At 35.7% G+C, this 22,678-nt stretch overlaps 1 protein-coding gene across 1 annotated transcript in view; it reads right to left on the bottom strand.

The window, feature by feature from the left end:
- Positions 1-22,678, bottom strand: part of ADAMTS19 (ADAM metallopeptidase with thrombospondin type 1 motif, 19) — a 238,790-nt gene that overhangs the window by 7,684 nt on the left and 208,428 nt on the right. Inside the window, exons 20-21 of the mRNA XM_012645041.1 lie at positions 19,858-20,062; positions 17,268-17,420 (exon numbers count right to left, since the gene is read on the bottom strand). Of these exons, the coding sequence (XP_012500495.1) occupies positions 17,268-17,420; positions 19,858-20,062 (358 nt within the window). The remainder of the gene's footprint in view (positions 1-17,267; positions 17,421-19,857; positions 20,063-22,678) is intronic.

The following is a 22,678-nucleotide window of genomic DNA, read 5'->3' as shown; positions in this document are numbered from 1 at the left end:
AAAAAAAATACTGCTCAAATATCTATTCCGAAAATTTCTGTAGACATTGAAAGCAATCGCAATATTTGAGAAATACTGGGGCAGTTCTGGATAAACTGGGACCTGGACTCACCCGATCGACACACAACAGACCATCAGATCCATGTGTTAGAGAACAAACTGAAAGGAGTAGGTGCATGATGCAGCCATTATGTTCCGGGCATTATCGAATATGCTTTTACATAGAATGTCTTCATTATCTTCCTTGTAACCTTAATAACTTTACAAATGGAATGTGGAAGGTGTTAGGCACATAGAGCTTATTTTATTCATCCATTCGGTGAATACGTACTGAAGCAGCCAACGTGCCAAGCACCCTTCAGCGAACAGACAGACAGGAACAAGTGTCCTTTGTGGTGCTTGCATTCGACTGGGGGAAGGAGGAGCAAGAAAATAAAGGGAAAAATACATTGTATTTTAGATGTTAATAGGCACTATGGGAAAAACAAAGCTGGGAGGATGGGGAAAGATTAGGGTGGGGGCTTTGCAATTCAAATAGGATGATCAGGGAAGGATTTATGGAGAAGTTGACTTGTCCCATAAGAAAGAGAGACAAACCTCAGATGCAAGTCTTTTGATGCCAAATATGATGTTCTTTCCACTATATGCACTATATACTTTTTATTCAAACACCTGCGTGCTATGGTTTTCCAAAATGTTTAATAAGAAGTGTGAATGAATGGAGTGGGAGGTGAAGTCAGTATTTCTTAAAATTCATTTTCAATGTGTCTCTCGTTCTTGTTCTCTCTCTCCCCTTCCTTTCTTCTTTTCTCCTTTCTCCCAGTCTTTCATTCTAATGCATTTTAAATCTTGCTCTTCACATGTGCATCAAGAAAATTTAAATCTATATTTGAAACAAGGCAGCACTAGAGATTTCCGCTAACGCCCCGAATGCTAAAATGTCGACATCAATTTGCCAGCAACTAGTAAAGAAACACAGGGTGTACCAGACAACTGGACAACTTGTCATTGATGTTTCTTTCACAAGGAAAACTTCCTGACTAGAATATATTAAAAACAGAAGCTTGTATTGTCTGATAAATATTCTGTTCCCCAAATAGTTTAATGTTGCCCCAAAGGACCATTGAAACAAAGCACCTCATGAATCAATTCCATGTACTGTAAGCCTTTAATTCTGAACAGGAAACATAATCACGGTATCCCAGGTTTACAAGAGTGAAAAGGAAGCAGTAATCTTTAGAACAAATTTAAATAACTTAGAAAATTGTTCACAATGATTTAGGAGTTAAACAGACTTTTTTACAGAGAAAACAAGGCACAAGGAAAAGTGACATTGGTAATCCCTCCCCTCCACCGAAAAATAAGCCCCAGACTCTCTGAAAGTGAGGATGTTTTATTTGTTTTATTATTTAGTGATAGTCATCATTTCAATCTACCTAAGTAAATTATGATCTTCCCTGCACTTGGATGTGCATAGTTTCGGCACAGATTTCTCTTACAGTGGAATAAATCTTTTCTTGCCCTGTGACATTAATGACATTTTCTAAGACTGTATTATATTATGTATACACTGTAGCTCATATGTCAAACATTAAACATGGTAAGAGAGACTTAATAATAAAAACAGTTTGGACTATCAAAATGATTGTAGAAATAGTATAGTAAATGAGAAGCTCAAAAACATACGTTAGCAAATCAACTTTGAAGATGAAGTAAAAGGCTTCATCTTCTTTTGAAATGAGATATACATTATCAAACTTTATAACCATTCCCATTCTCTAACGTAATGTCCTGCCACTTCCAACTTTATCACCTGCCATTCTTATGCTAGCCAATAAGAGCTGATTGACTTTACTTGAATCTAAGAAAATTTCATCTAAATAAACTAACTGAAATAATTTGGGGAAGTATAAGCCATGTCCAAGTTTGTGGAAGTGTAGAGTAGACGATTACTTAACTCAGTTGTTTATACTTTTTTCTAAAAATGACTAAGGATGATCTAGTAATAGATACAGGCATGAACTCTTAGAAAGTTATAGTTACTAAGTTACGTGACAACACTGAGTGTACAGGGTTTGGCTGTACAGGCTACTATGCTAGAATGATTTGGCAAATATACAGATTGGTCTAAATGCAAACAAATGAGGGGAAATAGAAATTTGGAGGAAGTAAAAATACACTAAAAATTCTTAACAAATTCTTAACTGTGACAATATTATAGAAACTAAAGGAAAAAATGAACTCTAAATGCTTGTGAAGTCCATTTCTTGGAAAAGGCAAGGTGTGAAATCCTTTCTTCTATCGCAAAAGATGAATGACTAGAGAGATACCACTTAAAAGTTAAATTGCAGGAAGAAACTGAACACGTAAATCTCACTCCTGATATACTATTATTTATGGCACTGATAGAAAGTGTTGCTAAGATCTTGGTTAATACTTTGAACAGTAGGTGAGCATCTTATAGAAGGCACTCCAAGAACGGCCATTTATCTTGAGACGTTTACTGATGTCATGGTTTCAGTGTGTCAAAGAGCAGTGAGTGTGTACTGTTGAATAACTGTGACCTGATGAAAATGAAGCTTTTCAAGTCTAATCCGATGCATTTTAGGAACTGAGGATAATTCCAAATTAGCACAATGGTATAAAAATGTTTTTGATGGATCAAAGGCTACATAGAGATATGAATGTAGCCTGTTGCTAAATTTTATTACTTTATATGGAAATATTCCTTTTATGATATAGTCAAATGTTTTTATCAAGATAACTTCATGTATTTTTTCCACAGTTTATATAAACACCAGTATGCTTAGCAGATATGTACTAAATATCAGTGAATGATAGTAAACATTCTTTGAAATATATTAAAATGAGTAACTATATTAAATATATAGTAAATATATTAAAATGAGTACTTCAAAGCAAGGGGGCTATATAAGCACCAATAAATACCCATCTACAAATTCATGAAATGCTCAAATGAGGCAAGAGAAGAGTCACTCAGGATTTCAGTGGGTTCTTCAAGGTTTGTCTGTAGTACAATTTGAATCTACTTTTATACAGCATAGAATTATCTTTCTGTCATTAAAAATTCATGAATCATGTAGAAATTTATGTAATGGCTCATGGTATAACCTACCCATTGTCACGTCTCTGTCAAATTAACCTCGGAACATTGTTGTCTTCTAGTCCAAGAAGTAGCCCATGCACTTCTGGACAACTTAATTTCACTTAAGAACACTTTATAAATGGGATATTCATAAATACCTCTTAGCTATTTTCCTATTTAGAGAGCAGACGTTCATTCTTTCCACTGATCTGAATCTTGTGTTGCTTCGGTGATCCATGGGTTCTGAGATCCACTGCACTATGTGTCTTATAATTCTTCCTTTGCAAAAATCAAGATATCCTAATGCTTCTCAAGTGAATGTGAAAGGAAGAAACATAAAAATCACTGCCCTAGAATTAAAGTGTATGATAGAAGCTCTGACTCTTAGCACAAAAGAGGTCAAAAGAGAAAAGAAATAAATATTTTATTGTTAGAATGAAATATTTCCCAAACTGACAATTTGAGATTTTATTTTAATGATATCATTCTGAAAATATGCATTGAGATAATTACTAAATCTACTTAATTGATGAACAACTGTTGTTACAGAAAATATTCTGTATTTGTCTATTAAATGATAATGTGAAATAATATGTGATTTTAAACACGGGGCTAAAAAAAGACTATAACTGGTTGTAGATATTGAGAATCCATGGTAAATTTCTAAACTTTAAAATAATTGGTTAAATGTTAATTTCTACCTTTCATTTCAGGACTTCAATAAAAGCACATAAGCACTGATTGGTGCTAGCTAGTTGTTTGTCACTCTGAACATTTAAATTACTTATATGTGGGGACCATATGGAAGATTACAGTATAAATAATTTGCAGATTTAGGTTATATAATCTACTAGTTTGTCAGTGAGTTTAGGGAACTATTAATCTGGACATGTTAAACACAATCCTAAAGGAACTTTAAAACTCTTCATGCTGTAAATCCTATAAAATGTCATCTTAAAGACTTTACCAAAGAGGCAGAAAATCCAGTAGTAAAATGCCACTATAAGCCATTTATTTAAAGTTTTGTTAGAATAAAAAATCTAACTAAAACTGGTATATTTTTTAATTCCTTCAAAAAAACTTCAATGTATTTAAGGGTTAAAAACAATAATTCTCACACTTGGCCAACACAGAGATTACCCGAGATTCCTTACTTCCAGACTGTGCCAAAGATATATATTTTGGAGAGAACGTGTATTCTCCAGGCCAACAACTAAAGAAGGCTCTGTAATGCTTTGCTGTTTCCAGCTGGCCTCTGTGAGAAATAGAAATTCCTAAATTAAGGGAAAATTGTCACTGGCAGAGCTCGAATGTTTTTTTCCCCTCAAAAAATACAATAGGCGATCTTACAGAACTTGATACAATCTATCATGATAAGTGCCAATCTGTAACAAGGGTAACAGTATTGATTTGGATAATTTGTCTTTAGGAATAAACGGATTATTCCAAAGTGGTTTAATAAGAGCGAAGTAGCATTCACAGTGGAGCGAGGACCTCATAGGGAAACTAAACGATGACTTCCACTGGAAATTATTAAAGCAGCATTCCTGTTCATTTATGTATATGTTTGGCAGTTCCATCTTGCACTTTTTAATAAAGTGAGTGTGAAACAAGCATACTAAAGAACAAAAGTTACGTTTGTTTTTAAATATTTGTTATTTATTTTGGTCTGTGTTTCAGTGTCTTTTTAAAGCAATGTGTCTGTCTTATTGAACACATGAGCATTTGAAATTGAAACCATTCCTAGAGGTCAGATATTTGAGGGTGTTTTGTGTGTGTGTGTGATTAATTAATTTATTTTGGGGATCTAAAGTTCAAACTCTTGTCTTTTTAGCAAAAATTTTGCACATAGGTATAGCAAATCAAGGAAACGTGTGTGATAAAATCAAACAGATTGCTTATAAATGATTTAGAAAGGACTGAATATGTTGTGGAAGAACTGTCAAAATAACAAAAAATGGTTTTTATACGAAGTGTACATTGATCACCACCGCAATGGAATTAAAAGAAGGCATTTGTATTAAGAAGTAATTAATATACACAAACTCTTGGGCAAACTTGGAATTCTTCCAGAGCTCAGCCCACAAATCCCTAGATATTGCTGAGGTGAAAAAAGTGTGCCAGGACACTTATATTTTATTACTGTCACACCAGTGAAAAATATTTCCACCAAAGAGAACATTTTAGAATGACAGTGATTAAATTTCCTCTTCATATAAAATATTTTTCAGGTCTAGTCTAACAATTCTATGTTAAAAATGGGTAAGATCCTTTTGTGGCCATGTAAGAGAGAGAAGTGTGTGTTTTTGTTCGTTTTGTTTTAATAAGTAAAGTCTTGATTTAAAATAGCACAGAAAGCATTATATAGCTACCTTTATCTTATTCCAACTTAAAAACAAACCACTCGTGTGCTAGCTGACAGAGAAAAATCTTAATTAGCTTTGTTCTCATCCACTGCTTCTCTTCTAGGTTAGATAATTGCTAACCCGATGGTGGGTATTCCAGCCAAATGGATTTAAGAGGATACCAAAGAGGTCTGCCAGCTTTCTTGAACCTCAACCTTAAGAACCTTTTCTTGGCTCAAATATCATGATATTCAAATAAGGGTGTATTTACTTTTCAAAAAATTGTTATGTTCAAGTTGTTTGAGTCACCATATAGAAAAAGGCAAAGGGAGTCATGTGACTACATAAAATTATATTGATTACTTTAATTTTCCTGGAAAATATGAGCTAGTTACTAATTCCCTTATTGTAAAATGTATGAAACATCTTAGTTGTTATTGAATTAGAGTCAGAAAAATCAAACAGACCATGCTACAGAAGATAAACGATGCTTGAATGTGTCATACATTTTTTTACCGTATCTGATGAAAAATATTTAGCAGTCATTTATTCAACAAATGTTTGCTGCATATAGTACAATGTTCTAATTGCTGAGAGAGATTTATGAGAATGCTAAAAGAGTTAAGCTATCCTTAATGAAATGGCAACAATAAATAATTGAAAAAAACTAACGTAATCAGTAAGCGTCAAGGAGTTCCGAGGCTGTCATTTATTGGGGGAGACCTTTGAGAAATTAGGCGCTTGAGCTGGTCCTGGAGGATCTGGATAGTTGGAAGAAACATATTGTAGGCAACGAGAACTATATAAACAATGAAATGCAGGTTGTAGAAGTAAAAACTGCTCAGGCCTGAGCTTAGTGGAAATGCTTGAGTTAATGAAAATGGTGAGAGAATTCTGAATAGGTCAGTTAGGTTACAATATGGAAAGTTTTGTGCCAGTGCATCCGGTATGAATAGTTGACAGTGTAGTCAATGGTGATGCCCTGGAAGTTTTTAGGCTGTAGGAAAGCAATGGAGGCAGCTGCAGCGGAAATGTATGAAGGTAAGGAAATTGTTACTCTAACACTGCAGAACGAATAAGAAGGGACTGCAGTATTGTACTCAGAGTAAAGAGCAACTGAGGCAAAACCCTCCTTGTGCATAGAAGAACACGAGTGCAAGGATAGCATCTAGCCTGGGTAGATGGGGGACGATTTTGACATTTTTTGAGAACAAGGAAACTGGGAGTGTGCTATGGCTTAAGGAACTAAAATGAAGAACTTTGGTTTAAATACACAAAATCTGAAGAGCTATTGCAATGCCAACGGCACTGTCTTAAAGCAGTTGAAGTTTGAATTGAGGCTAAAGTCACGGGATCTCCTTAACTCCCTCAAATTCAGTCCCCATCAACATTCTTAAAAACACTTTTTGCTTTTGTTTCTCATGATTTTCCTGTCACTCCTCTGAACGAACCTTTCTCAGTCGCTTTTGCTTCACCTGCTGCTTCTCTTACACATCTGGAGAAGAGGCGTCCCCCGGAACCGCATCTTTTCTTCTCAGGCTACATTCCCTCCCCAGGCACAGTTATACTTTAACATTTTAAACATCATTTAGATGCTGTTGACTCCAAAATTTTTATTTTCCTCCCATACCTCTCCTCTGATCTGCCTACATCTAGCAATTTAACTGCTTTTTGGGCACATGAAATGCAGTCCAAATAGAGTTTGCAATCTTCCCCCTCAAACTTAATCCTTCTCCAGGGGTTTCTGTCTCATATCATATTAAGAGATGGAGGATAATATTATATTATCATTCATACAAGTTGCTGAGGCCAAAAAACTAACCTGGGAGTTCTTAACACTTCCCTCTTTCTTACCTCCCACTACATACAATAAACCCCACTTCTGTTCATTTCAACCTCATAAAAATTTCTCAGACTCAATGATTTCTCCCCATCCCCACTGATACTACAATGTATATAGCCAGCATTTGTGTAGTTACTATGTATGCAACACTATGCTAAGAAATTTCCATGAATTACTTCATTCGAGCTAATTGTCTTATCACGAGAGAAGATCCAGAACTCAAACCAGGGATACCTGACTCCGTATACGGAGCAGTCTCAGCTCTTCTAGTCCCAAGCCCTCACCCCCCTCCAGAAACTCTACAGTATTCCTACAACATCTGCCTACATCCAGGACGTCGATCATTCTCAATATTGCAACCCGAAAAAAAAATGTAAGGATTAAAAAGTATGAGGTTTTTCAAAAAATTCCAGATAGAAACTGTTAACAATTTTATAAAATTAAAAGTAATATTCAAACCTACAGTAGAGTTCTAAGTACAGAAGTTTTTTTTCCAATATAATTCAAAGAAAATGGTCTTTGTACATCTGTGCAGAAAATTTTTAATATGTATAAAAAACATACGTACCTAACCTTTGTTGACTCTATATAACTCTTCTGCATATTTCCTTAATAGTGGGTCTTAGAGAAATTTACTCATTGGTATGCATTTATTAATACCTACAACTATTTTTTAAAAGTTACAGTGTTCCACTATTTAAATATAGTGTCATGATTTATATAACTAGTTCTGACAAGGTGAAAATGATGAGAATCTTCATAAACATGGTTAGCGAATTAGATGGGAATGTCCCTCAGGAAAATCTTTAGCAATGGAGCCACCGAGTCAAAGAATGTGCACTTCAGAGATGAGATTTTTTTATTATAAAATTAATAAATATTTTTAGAAGTTTGATAACATTCAATGCTAGAAGTGGTGTGGAGAAACCGGCACGTGGCAGCAACCGGGCAGAGCTGGCAGAGTCTGCCCCCGACAAGGCTTCTGGCTGCCCCGCGATAACCGCAACCCCGGCTCTCGCGCCTGCGCGCACGTTTGCTTCTTTGTTAGTGTTACTTATTATGTTATATGGACTCACACTTATTCTGTCCTACAGTATACAAGCTTAAGATGGGTATTTTCTAATCCAGTCTGCTATTTGTGTTTTGTTTCCTAAGGTAGACCCTTCATTTTAAATAGCTCGGAATACTTTTCCATGGATTATGCGCATCACTGACACTGGATTATTACTTTTACTTGCATAGTTAGAGCATTTTGAAACGCAAAGAAACCTGTACTTACTTTGGTACATTTTACAAATGTGGGTTTGAGGGAAGGGGGCCTAAAGAACGTCTCCTCTGTAAACAATAAGGTCTGAACGCTGGAGGGGTGGATGCTGGAGGCACCCAGGCATCCTGAAACAGCACCTGGAGGCCAGGGCCTGGAGCCAGGGATCTGTTTGTCAAAGCAATTTTCTTTTTTGTTACTTTTTCTATCCAAAGACCTCATGTGACGCCTTTCTAACTGGCTGATCACTTGCATATTTTTTTCTTGCATTTTAAACTTGTCTTTCTCCAGTTATCCTGGTTATCTGCTTATGTCTATCTCAGGATAGGCTCTGGTATTTCATGTACATACACTTCACTGTAAGTAAAAAACATTCAACGCTAAGATTATTGCTTTTAATTTTGTAACATTCTTATCAAATTCCATTGTATTTTTTCATGTGAACTTCCCCCTAGACACCCCAAAACATAGTCCTGTTGAAGTTCAACATCACAAAAATGAGATTTGGTATGATCCATGCTCCATCCCCCTATAAAGAATATCAAGAGTAATGCAATCAAATTTATTTACTAAATTACTTTCAGATACGATTTAGAAGATCAAATGATAGATTCCCTGGTATCCTGCATAAGAACATTGATAGAAAGTATTATTTCAAGAGCCCAGTAGTTTTTCTGGAACCTATAGAGAGAGCATTCATAAACCCTGTGAGTTTTATTTTTTTATATTATTTCTCTTGTATTTTCCAATCTAAAGGATATTAAACATATGTTCTTATATCTGCATTTATTATTATATATGTGTGTTATATATATTACACACATACACAGATTTTATTTATGTATATAAATATATAGAGAGACATACTACTTCAATCTAAATTATAAATTTTCTTTAGATAGATGATATATACAGATATTATATGTGCATTATTCTTTTTAAGCTAATATATTAATATTTCTGCTCTGTTCAATCATACTAGCCAAATGTACTTGATTATTTTCAGTAATTCAAACATTTTAAAAATTAATTTTTTTTTTATTCCAGGGTATTGTGAGGGTACAAACATGGTTACGCTTTATGTCTTTGTCTCACCCAAGTGTGGGTTAAAGGCATGCCCTTCGCCCTACAGTGCTCCCCGTGTCCTTTAGTTTATATCTGGTGGCAATAAATAAGACTCTTAGAAGATTTTAAAAATAAAAAATGATAGTAATGCAAAAGAATTTCACATTTTATGGCAGTGCAGAGACAGAGACAAAACGATTTGATAGCCATAGTTTGGGGATTTTCTGCATGATTTCTTCAGATGTAAAGGTGAACAGCAACTTGTATAAGTGCTCAGTGGATATAACTAAACAACAAAATAGAAAATCTTTCTTGAGAAAAGGGATCCTATTTATTATTGAGTCATTTCTTTGGTGCCAACAGTTTTTAAGGAAAATATAATGCTAAATATCCTTTGTAGGGATATCTTTGCATAGGTTTCTTTCTTTCTTTCTTTTTTTTTTTTTTTTTTGAGATGGAGTCTCACTCTGTTTGTTGCCCTGGGCTAGAGTGCCGTGGCATCAACCTAGCTCACAGCAACGTCAGACTCCTGGGATCAAGTGATCCTCCTGCCTCAGCCTCCCAAGTAGCTGGGACTACAGGCATGCACCACCGTGCCCGGCTAATTTTGTATATATATATTTTAGTTGTCCAGCTAATTTCCTTCTACTTTTTAGTAGAGACAGGGTGTCGCTCTTGCTCAGGCTGGTCTTGAACTCCTGAGCTCAAATGATCCTCCCACCTCGGCCTCCCAGAGTGCTAGGATTACAGGCGTGAGACACCACACCAGGCTGGGATAGGTTTCTTTAACGTCCAAATGCTTGAAAACTAAGCCCGCAATCTTTGATTTATTTAATTGATTGATCTGACAATGACAGTTTTCAGTGTGATAGTTTCAAATTTATTTCTGGGTGCTGAAAATTTCACTGCTCAAATTTTCCTGTCTTATGTGATCGTTTATAATTACAAAAATTGTAAGCAGTTATCTTTTTCAAATAGCAGATTTGTAGACATAATAAAAAATAATTTTGAATAGAAATGCTAACCGATTTCAAGAATAGTTCTCTAGATTATAGAGAATTTCAGTTTGGTTTCAACCTACAAATTTTCTCTGTGTAGAAAAAACATTTACATAACTAGTCTTTGAAATTTGAGAAGCCTAATGTGAGGTCACCAAAAGTGTATTGCATTAAATAACAAACTAGCTACACTCACTGCAAAAGGGACCTTTGACAAAAAGAAAAAAGAAAGAAGGAAATACTATAGTCTTCTCTTCGTGATTTACCAAATATAGAAGAATGTTAAAGGATATGAAAAACCCTTAAGATAAGGATAAGATATTTGCTTATCTTTCTTTAATACCAGCATTTCTCATACATGGAGATCACATCCAAAGGAATGAGTTTTTCATGGAACAAAATTCTCAAAATGCAAATCTAAAGAATCCTTAAATTATTATGAATTTGGTCTTGTAAAAATGAACACAATTCAGTTCTTTCGTATATGTCAATTTTACTAATGTATCTACTTGACAATGTATTTTCTCCATTATAGCAGTTCTCATTTTATCCATTTTTTTATTCTCTAGTTTCAGATGATACTTAACATTTTCTATGTTTACATTCTACTAGATTTGGTTATTTACTGTTTCTCCTAAAGGGAAATGATTCTAACAAGGGATTGAGCTTCCCTCTACTAAGCTGTAACAGCCTACTTCATTTAGTTGTGTTAAAATTAGGAAACTATACATACCTTCAACTTGGACTTTTTTAGTTTATTTTAATTGGGGTGGGGACTATGCCAGCATTGGGTCAGTCCAGACATGTGGGGATCCATAGTCCTAAGGTCCTACCCTGGATATGGGGCAGCAAGAAATCCCTCCTTTGGGATTTGTAGATCTGGTGCTTTTGTCCCCTTTGACAAAGCAAAAACACTAGCTTACACAGATGCAGGATGAAACAGTGTCGAGGCATTTAGTACAGAGTATTATTGATTGCATCATACCAAAGTTTGTTTCTTTAAGTTTCCTTCAAAGACTCACTGAGTTTCTTTCAGTGGAAACACATGTCCTCAGTAATTATTCATAAATTTCTACCAACTGTGATAAGTCACAATCACCACTGTCAATGTTAATTTTAAAATGTGACAAGCTTCTGTGTAGAAAATAGAAGGCAGATGGTCAGGCCAAAGACCCTATGAGCCTAAACAACTTATTAATTTATTGAGAGCTTCAAATTCACACATTCTGTCTCTGTAAGAATGTACAACAAAAAGTAAGAGATAAAATGATGTTTTCTTTGGGATATGTGATATACTGCAAATCAAGCCACTTATATTGACTGTTGACCAACCTGCATATAGGTAGGGCTCCAAATGACAGGGTACTAAATTTTCTATTTGTCTTTATAGACTTATTTTAAGTATGTTAGTAAAGAATGTTTCGTGAAATTGTTTCTTTGATCTTGCACTTGTCTGTTATGCATTGTTTTAATAATTATGCAACAGAAGAATACTTTAAGGCTATAATGCTTGATTATGCAAAGCATAGTGGTATCATTTATTTGATTAATTTTTACATTCTATTTTTGAGCTCCGTTTTTAAAAAATTGGAGTGCGAACTATGTAAGAATAGGAACATTTATTTTATCATGGTTATCACAGATTTATAGAACAATAATCAAGAAAATTTCAATAACATCAGTATTACATGTGGTAAGAACACTATTTTTACTAGAAATAACCCAGATATATGTAGGTATTTAGTTACAAAAATAAATTATTAAGTAGTCAATATATTTTATTTTTTTTTAGCCAACATATTATTCCTGAGAGGATGCAAAAAATTATTGTAAAACACTATTCTGAAATATGTAACTACATGAAACTAGAAAATCTTCACTATGAGAATAACCTCAGAATAAGCAGAATTCCTATTAATGTAAATGTAATTGTTACGGCTAAAAAGCATGTATATAGGGGATATATTTTCCCTTCCATTAAGAAGAATTACCTTAGTTTTAAGATTCTTCATTTATCTAATTCCTCTTCTATTCATTTGAATGTGATGAAAACAATTTTGGTTTCCTTTTGCAGGATAAATTAAAAATGACTCATTATACAACAAGCTTTATATCTATTACTACTAAAAAAAGATACACCCTACTGGCTGCATACCTAAATCATCCAAAATTATTTACTGTGCTTCCAGCATTATTTTGTATCACATCATCTCAAAAAGACTCATAAATCTCTTGTGTAAATATCTATTAATGATGGAAAAACAAGTACCACATGTACTCACCATCAAATTTGTACTAACTGATCAACACTCAGGTTACATGGAAGTAATACTCACTGGGTGCCTGGCAGGTGGGAGAGGGGTGGGGGGGGATGGGTAAACTCACAACCAGTGGGTGTGGAGCAAAATATATGGGGGATGGGCACACTCGTAGCTCTGGCTTGGGCGAGGCAAAGGCTTTATATTTAACTGAAATGTTTGTACCCCTATAATATTCTGAAATTTAAAAAAATAAAAAAATAAGTGTCTATTAATGATGTCATAATTTGATATATGGTCAAAACTATTAATCTCCTAGTATATTAAAGGATTGAATAAGTCTATAGAATATGAATTGAATCTAAGAATAAACCAAGAGTAATTATGTGTAATTCCAAGTTGTCTTGTTTTTCATCAAGAGTAATTATGTGTAATTCCAAGTTGTCTTGTTTTTCATCAGAATTCAGTTGAATAAGTTTAAATCACTTATTAACACTGCATGGAAAAGTTAACTCTATAAAAACGTCATAAAGAACCAAATTCTGTGTAACAGGTAGATAAAACAATACTCTTTTACTCGCTCCTCTACTGGCCTCCAATAATGAAAACCAGAAATTGTAGAAGTTCAAATAAAGGCAGAAAGGTCAAATTCAGACAGAAAATATGTCATTTCATAAATGTAAGAGACTATGTTATTTTTCAAGTTAGTGTTCCATATTTAGGACAGCTTAAATGAGTGAATGCAGATTTATATTGCCAGGAAACATGTGGATCATGTTCTGTTCTCCCAGGAAAGACCCTAAGGCCATATCTATAGCAGACATGCAGTCAGAACGTGGCATATAATTGTGTCAATAGTTAATGCAAGCCAGAGCAAAGCAGCCACATTGTGTGTGTCCTATTTTGCCAATGTTCTAGTCTCAATGAAATAAACATGAGCATTATTCATTCAACAAAGGATGTATTACATCTACTTAGAAATCAGAGGTAACACTTTTATGATAGATTTCTTTCTTTGAATATACCTGGACCTGGACCTATTTTTTTCCTTCTCAAGCCCAAAACAGTTTTTCCACTGTTTATACAAACTCACCCAAAACATAAACACGCTAGAAATCATGTAGGCTGACACAAATGCAGTGAACACAGTTTGAGGCACACACCATAGTTTTAGTCAGCCTCTGTTAGCCAATATTACCTTTGCCCAATAGTGGTCAATGAATCTTAGGCAGTGGGAGAAGCTAAGGATATATTTTTCTTTTGATTCTCCTAGCCATCTATTTTATCAAGGGAGGAGCAGATTGTTAGTGCTAGCCTTTATAGATTGTACATTGAATATTCCTGATTAAAGCCAATCCAAGGCTTAATTTTAAGTCCACTTCAGCATTGATAGATTTAAAATATGAGCAGAATTTGAGTAAAGCTGACAGATTAATTGACCTCAGAGGAGCACAGAAATCCACCCACATCTTGTGCTATTCCTATTCCAGGGACACAGCTGATAAGAATAAGAGATTCATGCGTGTTCTTTGTCCCTGAATACTTTAATCACGGAAACTTAATAATCCTAGCATTATTCCTTTTCTCTGTAATGATTTGGGATGGTCTTCATTTTAACATGAAAGTGATATCATAGAAGTATAAAAGGGGAGTGAAATCAGTAAAATTCACATGGAGCCACTGGTTTTAATTTGTGCACGCTGCCGTTTGAGCCTGTGAGGCTCAGACCTCGATCGTTATAAAGACGGAAAAATGGCTTCAAGGCAAAAAGCAGACTTACATTCACATAAAGAGGGCTCTTAAAGAGAAAAAAAAGCACAACTTACTAAATCTTCCAAATAAGCAAACGAAGAAACAAATAGGCCAGCAAACAAAGCCAAAAGATAAGGAATAAAGAGGAATATAGTTATCTCTCCGTACATGCAGGGGGTTGGTTCCAGGACCACCCATTTATACCAAAATCATGAACAGTCAAGTCTCACTATCAGCACCGTGGAACCCCCGTAGACGAAAAGTTGGCCCTCGATATGAGCAGGTTTCGCAATCCAGAATACTGTGTCTACCATCTGCATTTGGTTGAAAAATATCTGGGTATATGTGGACCCGTGCAGTTCAAAACCCATGTTGTTCAAGGGTCAACTCTATTTATTGGAGCTATCCATTTCTTTCCTCAGCCAAAAGGCTATGTTCCAGTTGGGTAGCTATATAGTAACACGACAAAACCAGTGAAAAGCAATTCTATCCAAGTATATTTAAGAGTTACATACATACTTTGTGGTGAAATTGAAAAATGTATTTTTTCAGGTTTAGCATAAAAAAGCAAAATCAATGTCCTTTATGATCTCCTCAGTTAATTTGGCTTTGTTTAAGATTTAACCAGAGGCCACATGACAGAAACATTTTATTAATCAAAGTAACAGCATCTGTGATGTAACTAGGATCTGTGAGCCATATTTCCACATACAGCCATGTACGAGCTTCCAGCTTCGTCACACGTTACAGCAAAACCCGAATCTTCTGTTTTTGCGCAATTGCATCTTTTGGATTTTATAGTTAACTGGAGGTTAACAACACCTAACATTAAAAATATTTATATCTATTCCCAAAGTTGGAAAATATAGCTCATCTATTCTAGTGGTTTTCTTTTAAGACTAAAATTGGTTCATTTAAAGAAAACGTACAGAATTTCACCAGCCAAAAGAAACAAATGAGTTCCTACGATGGGAAGGGAACAATAGGTGATCTTCCCTACTAACCCCCACCCTTTCACCGGTACTTTTTCTACTTCCTTATCCTATGCTCTACCTTCAGTGCTGAATGAAAAGTTAAGATACATAGAGCTTGAAATCTGGTCCATCTTCCTTATTTTACTCATATGGAAACAAAGACGCAAAGACATTCAATAGCTTAACCAATTTTCCCACCTACCATGCAAAGAGGGAGTCGAAATTGTCCCCTGTATCGCTTGGCTCCCAAGCCCACCCTCCTATTCTATTTCTCTCCCCTAGAATTAGGGAAACAAATCCTGAACATAGCAGAAATTAGTTGTGGTTAAAGTGGAATCCTCTGCTGCCTCAAAGTTCTTACTCTGAAATGTGAAGTTTCCTTATATGGCTCGCCAGTCAAAAGCTGCACAGATCGAGCTGAATATTTCTTACTTCTATAGCCTGGGATTGATTGACATTGTTTACAGATGTGTCCTTTAAAGAGTCCCCATGTGAAATTTGAATGTTGTAAGTGGTGGAAAGAGGGTATAGTTTACTGAGAATTCAGATGCAATGTTAATATGCAAACTTTTGTTAGGGAGAAAAGGCATAAATCGTCACAAGAAAATAGCTTAGATTTTAAATGTCATGGATTTCATTTGGGGCAAGATTGGAAAAATGGGATAATATATTGAAAATATTTCTCCCAGAATGTCCTTAAGGGTTATTTATCAAAAATTATCATACTTCCCATCATGTCCCAGTAGACACCACATTCTTTTTTCATTTATGCAATAAAGGGGAAGGAGAGAGGATTTATTATTATGCCTCATCTAAAGCATTATGTCCATCTGAGCATGGAACTAAGCCCTAGAGTTTTATGATTCCATGATAGTAAGTATATAATATCACAGCTAACTGTGGGATCATTTGAGTCATACGTACATTTCTGAAAACTAGTATGTGAGAGCCATTTTTACCCAAATAGGATCAGAATTTTATCTTAAAACATGGGGTTTATTAATACTTCACAAAGTGAATATGGTATTTTCTACAGCTCAATTATATGAGGCTCTATTTTACTCACATGAATTTTGAGTAAGCATTACTATTACTATGAATTAAGCTCACTGTTCACTTACCATTAAATTGTGCACACTTTATTTCACCAAAGGATTTCAACAACTGTGTTCCTTTCCATGTCTACTATACATAATCCAAAAAAATGGGTGGGAAAAAGACTGCCTTTTCCCTATTAAGATGCAAATTCCCTTTGTTTGGTTCCACTGCTACAATTCAAAATTATATTTTCAATTTACTTAAAATATCCTATTTATTAGATAAATTTTATGCAAAAATATTCTGAGAAAAGAACTATATCAACAAAATATGTCAATGACACAATAATAATAGCTACTGTTTTTTGAGAATTCCTTTCTCAAGCATGGTGCTAAATGCTTTATACATTTTAACTTAAGTCATTGTTAACACAATTCTGTAGAGATCCTGATCACTGACAGAAGGCTAGGATTTGAACATGGATGTGGTATATAATTCTCCACATCCTATGATCTTTATCTCTACTCTCTATTCCTCCTAACTCCCTTTGGTATGGTTCTAGTACCCAGCGACATGCTGACGTTATGGAAACCTGTTACTGGGAATATACAGAACGGTTCTCACCTTAGACCAGTCACCCATTCGCCACACATAGCACTTTGAATAATCCTCACAGTCCTCAGCCTCCCTGGGTCTGGTGGACAGGACACATTTCTTCCTTGGGTTAGTGCACCTCACTGTCCGATGACGTACACCTTTGCCACACTTGACTGAGCACTGGAAGATAACACCAGAGGGATTAGATAAAGTTGGTGATTAGGAGATATAGACTATATATTCAATAAGGTTAAGTGTTCATCTCTAATCATCCCTCATAAGCCCACCAGCCATATAAAAGCAGGTAAGTTAATAAAGAATATGTTTAAGGGCGACACCAGGCTAAACACCAGTATCAGCGGCCAGTTGGGCCTTAAGGCAGTGCGGGAGACAATCGGTTTCAGGAATGACTGAACCATTATTACAGACGGTAATATAACATAGGGATTACTTAAGAAAGACAAGTAACATACAATGATCAAAATGTAAATTACTAAAATATGATTGATATCAAGTTTTTAATGTAATTATGTAAAGAAATCCATGCTATCTTTGCTAAAATTTACTTTTTTTTTTTTTAGCCTTGAAGAAATGTTTGTGAAAAATAACATATGTTCACAGGCTATCGTTTCTCAAAAACATTTTTTAAAGCTAAAATAGAGAAAATCTTAGAAAAAATAAAATGAAAAATTTCTTAACATAATCATATACCCCTGGGAATCATCATTTTATATGGATTGAAAAAATAATTTGGTTCAAAAATAGTTCAGTTAGTTCAATAAAGTTGATGTATAATGAATGATGGTGACATAATATATTGAAGCACGTATGTATTTGCCACCAATCTTTTCTAGGTTCAATTTACTCTCTCATTTATATTTATTCTCCATATTGTGGAATATGCACAAAGCATCCCTGTTTTCCAAAGGCAGGCATCACTGACTGACTACGCAGACACGAGGACCAAAATTACATTCTGTGTGAGTCAGGGTGTGCTAGATACTGCACAACTGGAAAGTGCAATTTGTTTGTGTCTGGAAAAGTCCACAGGAGTTGCAGTGTACACTTAGCAATAATGCTGTATAGGAATAAGCATGCCGATTCCCAGATCAGGGCTCCGAGCCAGGATGGGAGAAGCTGAGCTCACGCCCTGTTCACTCTGGTAGGCTTTGGCAACAGTTGTGTTCCTGAAAACATGAGCGTGGAACGGATGGCATTTTAAATAATCACATTGTGATTTGTCTTTTAATACTTATATTTTTACTTTTTGCAACTGAAAACTATCCCTGATTGATAAAATCAAGTTTTAAATTAAATCATAACAAGAGTGACAATTTTTAATGGGCATATTGCATCGCGACATATAATTTCTTTCAGCTGGTGCCAAAAATCTGTATAGCAGAATATTTCTGACCAATTTCCTCCTGAAGAGTTGGCAAAAATGTTATGGCTGGGCTGGGGGTGGGGCATTTTGTTTCTCTAATGCTCGTGTGAATCTTCTCTCTAGATTGAACTGATTCATTTCAATATAAAATATGATATGACAATTCATTTTCAAAAGCATACATTGCAAATGAAAAAGAATCTATTAAACAGCAAGGCACAACCCAGAAAAGTGAGAGAGCAGAAAGTTGGGCTATTTGCTAATGTGCTTTTTGAGGGGGTTCAGTTAACTGAAGAACATTTAGAAACCATATTATCTAAGCCACTTTATCCTAATTTTCAAAACAGTGGCTACTTACTTCAACATAGCAATTTTAATTATCATTTTTACATCCTATCTAATATTCTGAAATCCAGTAGATGGATGTTTTTGCATGGGTGTAGGTGTGTCTTTGCACATATGTATGAGCATATAAATGAATATGTTTATGTGGGTATGTGTACCCATACACTCACCTAAAATGCTTCAGGGCTGTCAGTAAATATAAGCAATGAGTGGCTTTTATTATTATGCAAAGACATACATTATGGTAACAGAAAATAAATCCCTGTGGTTCGGCATGGAATACCCACTGTAAGTTACAAGCTAGTCGGGGGTGGGGGTTGGGAGGGGTGCAGCGAGTTACACAATCTTGGATTCAAATCCCAACTATCACTTAGGTAGGACTTATGGTAAGTTATTGATACTACAGTTCTCTGAGCTATATTATCCTTACTTATAAAATGGTGAAACTTAAATTTCTTGCATTGCTTATTAAATATAAATAATAGACTAAATATGAAGTAAAATCACTTTATGCTTACATAAAATAATTTTTAAATGTTTTTTTCCTTTCCCTTTTAAATGTTCATGGGTATGTGTGATGAGTCAAATGTGTATTTTAATGTGTGTCCACTTAAGAGTGCACTCATAGTATAGATTACAAAAAAAGCAGAATTTTAAAATGTATATAAAATATAATTTTGCTTATAATATTTATAAAGAGTAAATATTTTTGTCTTTTTCTATTTTCAAAATTACTTTTGAACACATTCCTTTTATAATCAGCAAAATTACCAGGTAGTATAGAAAAATGCCAACTGCCATGCAGAGAGATTCCGGACATGATCCAACTCGACCTGTACAAGCTAAGAGTCAGAGAAAGACCAGGGGAAAAAACGGGTGTGTCCGCACCTCAGACCACACTCCCGCCTCCCACACGGTCATGCAGTCCTGGCCCTCGCAGCGCTGGGCGGCGGCAGGCTTGGGCCCGGTGCAGTCCCTCTCCCGGGCTCGGATCAGAGTCCCGTTGCTCAGTTGCCGGGTACAGGCCACTTGTCTGCTCTGCAGCCCTTTCCCACAAGTTCGTGAACAGGAGGTCCAATCTGTCATCATCCACCTAAGGGTAAAGCAAGAGTCACCTTGGTAAAAGATACCTCCGTCCCATACACCTTGACATGTTTAGAGTTTGCAGAATGTTACACAGTAACTTTATACTTTTTTTTTTTTTGTACTAACATTATAGTTTTCTCCAAGACATCCATCATTTCTATTCTTGGAGTGCTCTATGTTTCGTTTTGTTTTTTTATTTTAATAGCGTTAGGGATACAAGTTGAATTCTGCTACATGTATGATATATATTGTATAGTGGTGAAGTCTGGGCTTTTAGTGGACCCAGCATCTGGATAGCGTATGTTTCACCCAAGAGGTAATTTCTCAGCCTCCATATTTCTTATCTCAGGGCCTTGTTCTTATCAGAATCTCAGAGCATCTATCAGATTCTGTCCATGTCATGCTACCTGCTGCCTTTTACTACTCATCACATGGCCATATTTAGGTGCACTGTAAGTACAAATTTGCTAATATCCAGGAATTATTCCCATTCTTTGTATTTTAAATCTTCACAATAGCCCCTGTGTTAGGTACCACAACTATCACGGCCATTTACAGAGAGGGAAACAGAGGCACATAGAAGTTTAGTCCTTTACAGGTCACAAGATTGTGGAGCCAGAAATCAAAACGAGGCTGCAGACTACCTCAAGATGAAAGATGTGCAGGTATTAGCAAGGTAACGGACGCCCGTGACTGAGAGTCCCCTCTTGCCTAGATGAACTCATCACCAAGGCACTATGCTTATCACTGGCAGGAAGATTTCTGTGACTGGGCTATACCCTTCCAATAGAGCTTGTTAGCCTAGCCACTGTCGAGCTGTGACGTGATCATAGATATTGGAGTGACACAGGGCTAAACTTAAAGTGACCCCGTTTTATAGGACCTCAGGACTCTAATATTATTCTTTGATTTATTTCACTAATTCAATCACTTATCCAATACTTATGTATTTTAATACACAGATGGAAATCTTTTTTTCCCCAATCATTAAAGCAGTGCAATGTATCTAATGTCACTTCCATTTTAATGAATTAGGATCTACCCTAAGGCCCACTAATTTAAACACCTCCCCAAATTTATTTCAGGAAAGAACCAAGAATTATGCCAGAAAAGGGATTCCTAAAATTTGATATTTGTATGATTCCTGTCAATAAAAACCCTCCCTATATTTCCCATTCCTCGGACAATCTCGTAGGGTGGCCCACGCTAAACTATTCCAGCACAGAGCGTGGCAGTCAGAAGCACCGAGGTTATTGTGGGTACATTACTAGCTGCGCATATTTTTTAAATAATAAATACTTAACAGCTGTAAATTCCTGTTGTCTCATTTGTAAAAGGGTTTATTATTGTATCCCCTGACATCCGACAGGTAATCAGCATATAGTGTATAATATATATCGCAGTATATTTAAAATGATTTATATTAATTCATATGTTTTTCTAGCATCATATACCACTTGTTTGGAAAATAAACTATATGCTGAGCTTCTTCCCCAGACATCTTCTATTTTCACCTCATGGCATTGTTTGCCTGGTATCCTCTGTCTACTTCCTTGACAGTCAGCTCCAAGCCCCTCCCATCTAACCAGCGGGGACTGACCTTTCTTTCCTGTGTCCTGTCACCTAGCTGGCGGCGCTCACATGACTTATAGATACTCCCTACGGAAGTGAATGGCACTAACGGCTACCTAAGGAATTCGGCCTTCTTTCCTTTTTTAGTATATAAATTCCTCAAAGGCGTAGATCAATGCTTTTTTCTTTTTTGCATCCATAACACATTTCACATAATAGCTTCTCATTAAATGTTTCTTGAAATAGAATTTATGTTTCTCTCTGTTTTACAGAAATAACCCTAATTATTCCAAATTTATCTAAGCCCAAATATTCCTAGTAACGGTCCACATTTTGAGGAGTGACATCCTCTTGCACTCTAGTTTTCTCATCTATAAAACAGTTTAATTGTAAACAATTTCATGCTTCTATTTCTGAAAGAAGAAAACCTTCCAGTAACATTGGCATTCCAGTGTTGACTCTTCCAAGGTTCTTGTTTGCTGGTCTATCAAGGAGGATACAGTCCTACCAATTTGCTTTAGAGTCCCCTGGTGTAGCAGTCCCCAAACTTTTTGGCACCAGGGACCAGTTTCATGGAAGACAATTTTTGCACGGACAGGGGGCGGGGTAGGGGCGAAGCTCAGGTGGGGACACAAGCGATGGGGAGCGGCTGTAGATAGAGATGTAGCTAGCTCGCCCGCCCACCGTTCCCTCCTGCCCGATCCCCAGTCCATTTCTAAGTTTCATGGAAGAGAATCAATTTTTGCACAGATGTGGAAGCGGGAGGGCAGCAGAGCTCTGTGGCCCATCTCTAACAGGAGGCGGGCCCCTACCAGGGGTTGAGGACTGCAGCCCAGTGGGTTTTTCCTAATGTGAATATTTATCATCCAAATTTAGTTTAGTTTGTGCTTCATATTCTGTGCAAGCACATCCAGGAAATAATCACAATTTAAATCCATCTATACATCTTTACAAAATATGGAACCCAGAAGGCAATAATGGAAAGTAGAAAATTGCATAGAATTTCATATTTTTAAGTAAAATAATATTTTGAGATCCTTAATATAATTAT

Source organism: Propithecus coquereli, unplaced genomic scaffold (genome assembly GCF_000956105.1).
Source record: "Propithecus coquereli isolate 6110/MARCELLA unplaced genomic scaffold, Pcoq_1.0 Scaffold224, whole genome shotgun sequence".
Taxonomy (NCBI): domain Eukaryota; kingdom Metazoa; phylum Chordata; class Mammalia; order Primates; family Indriidae; genus Propithecus; species Propithecus coquereli.
The sequence above is the reverse complement of the archived record's forward strand: the minus strand, read 5'-3'. Positions and strand labels throughout refer to the sequence as shown.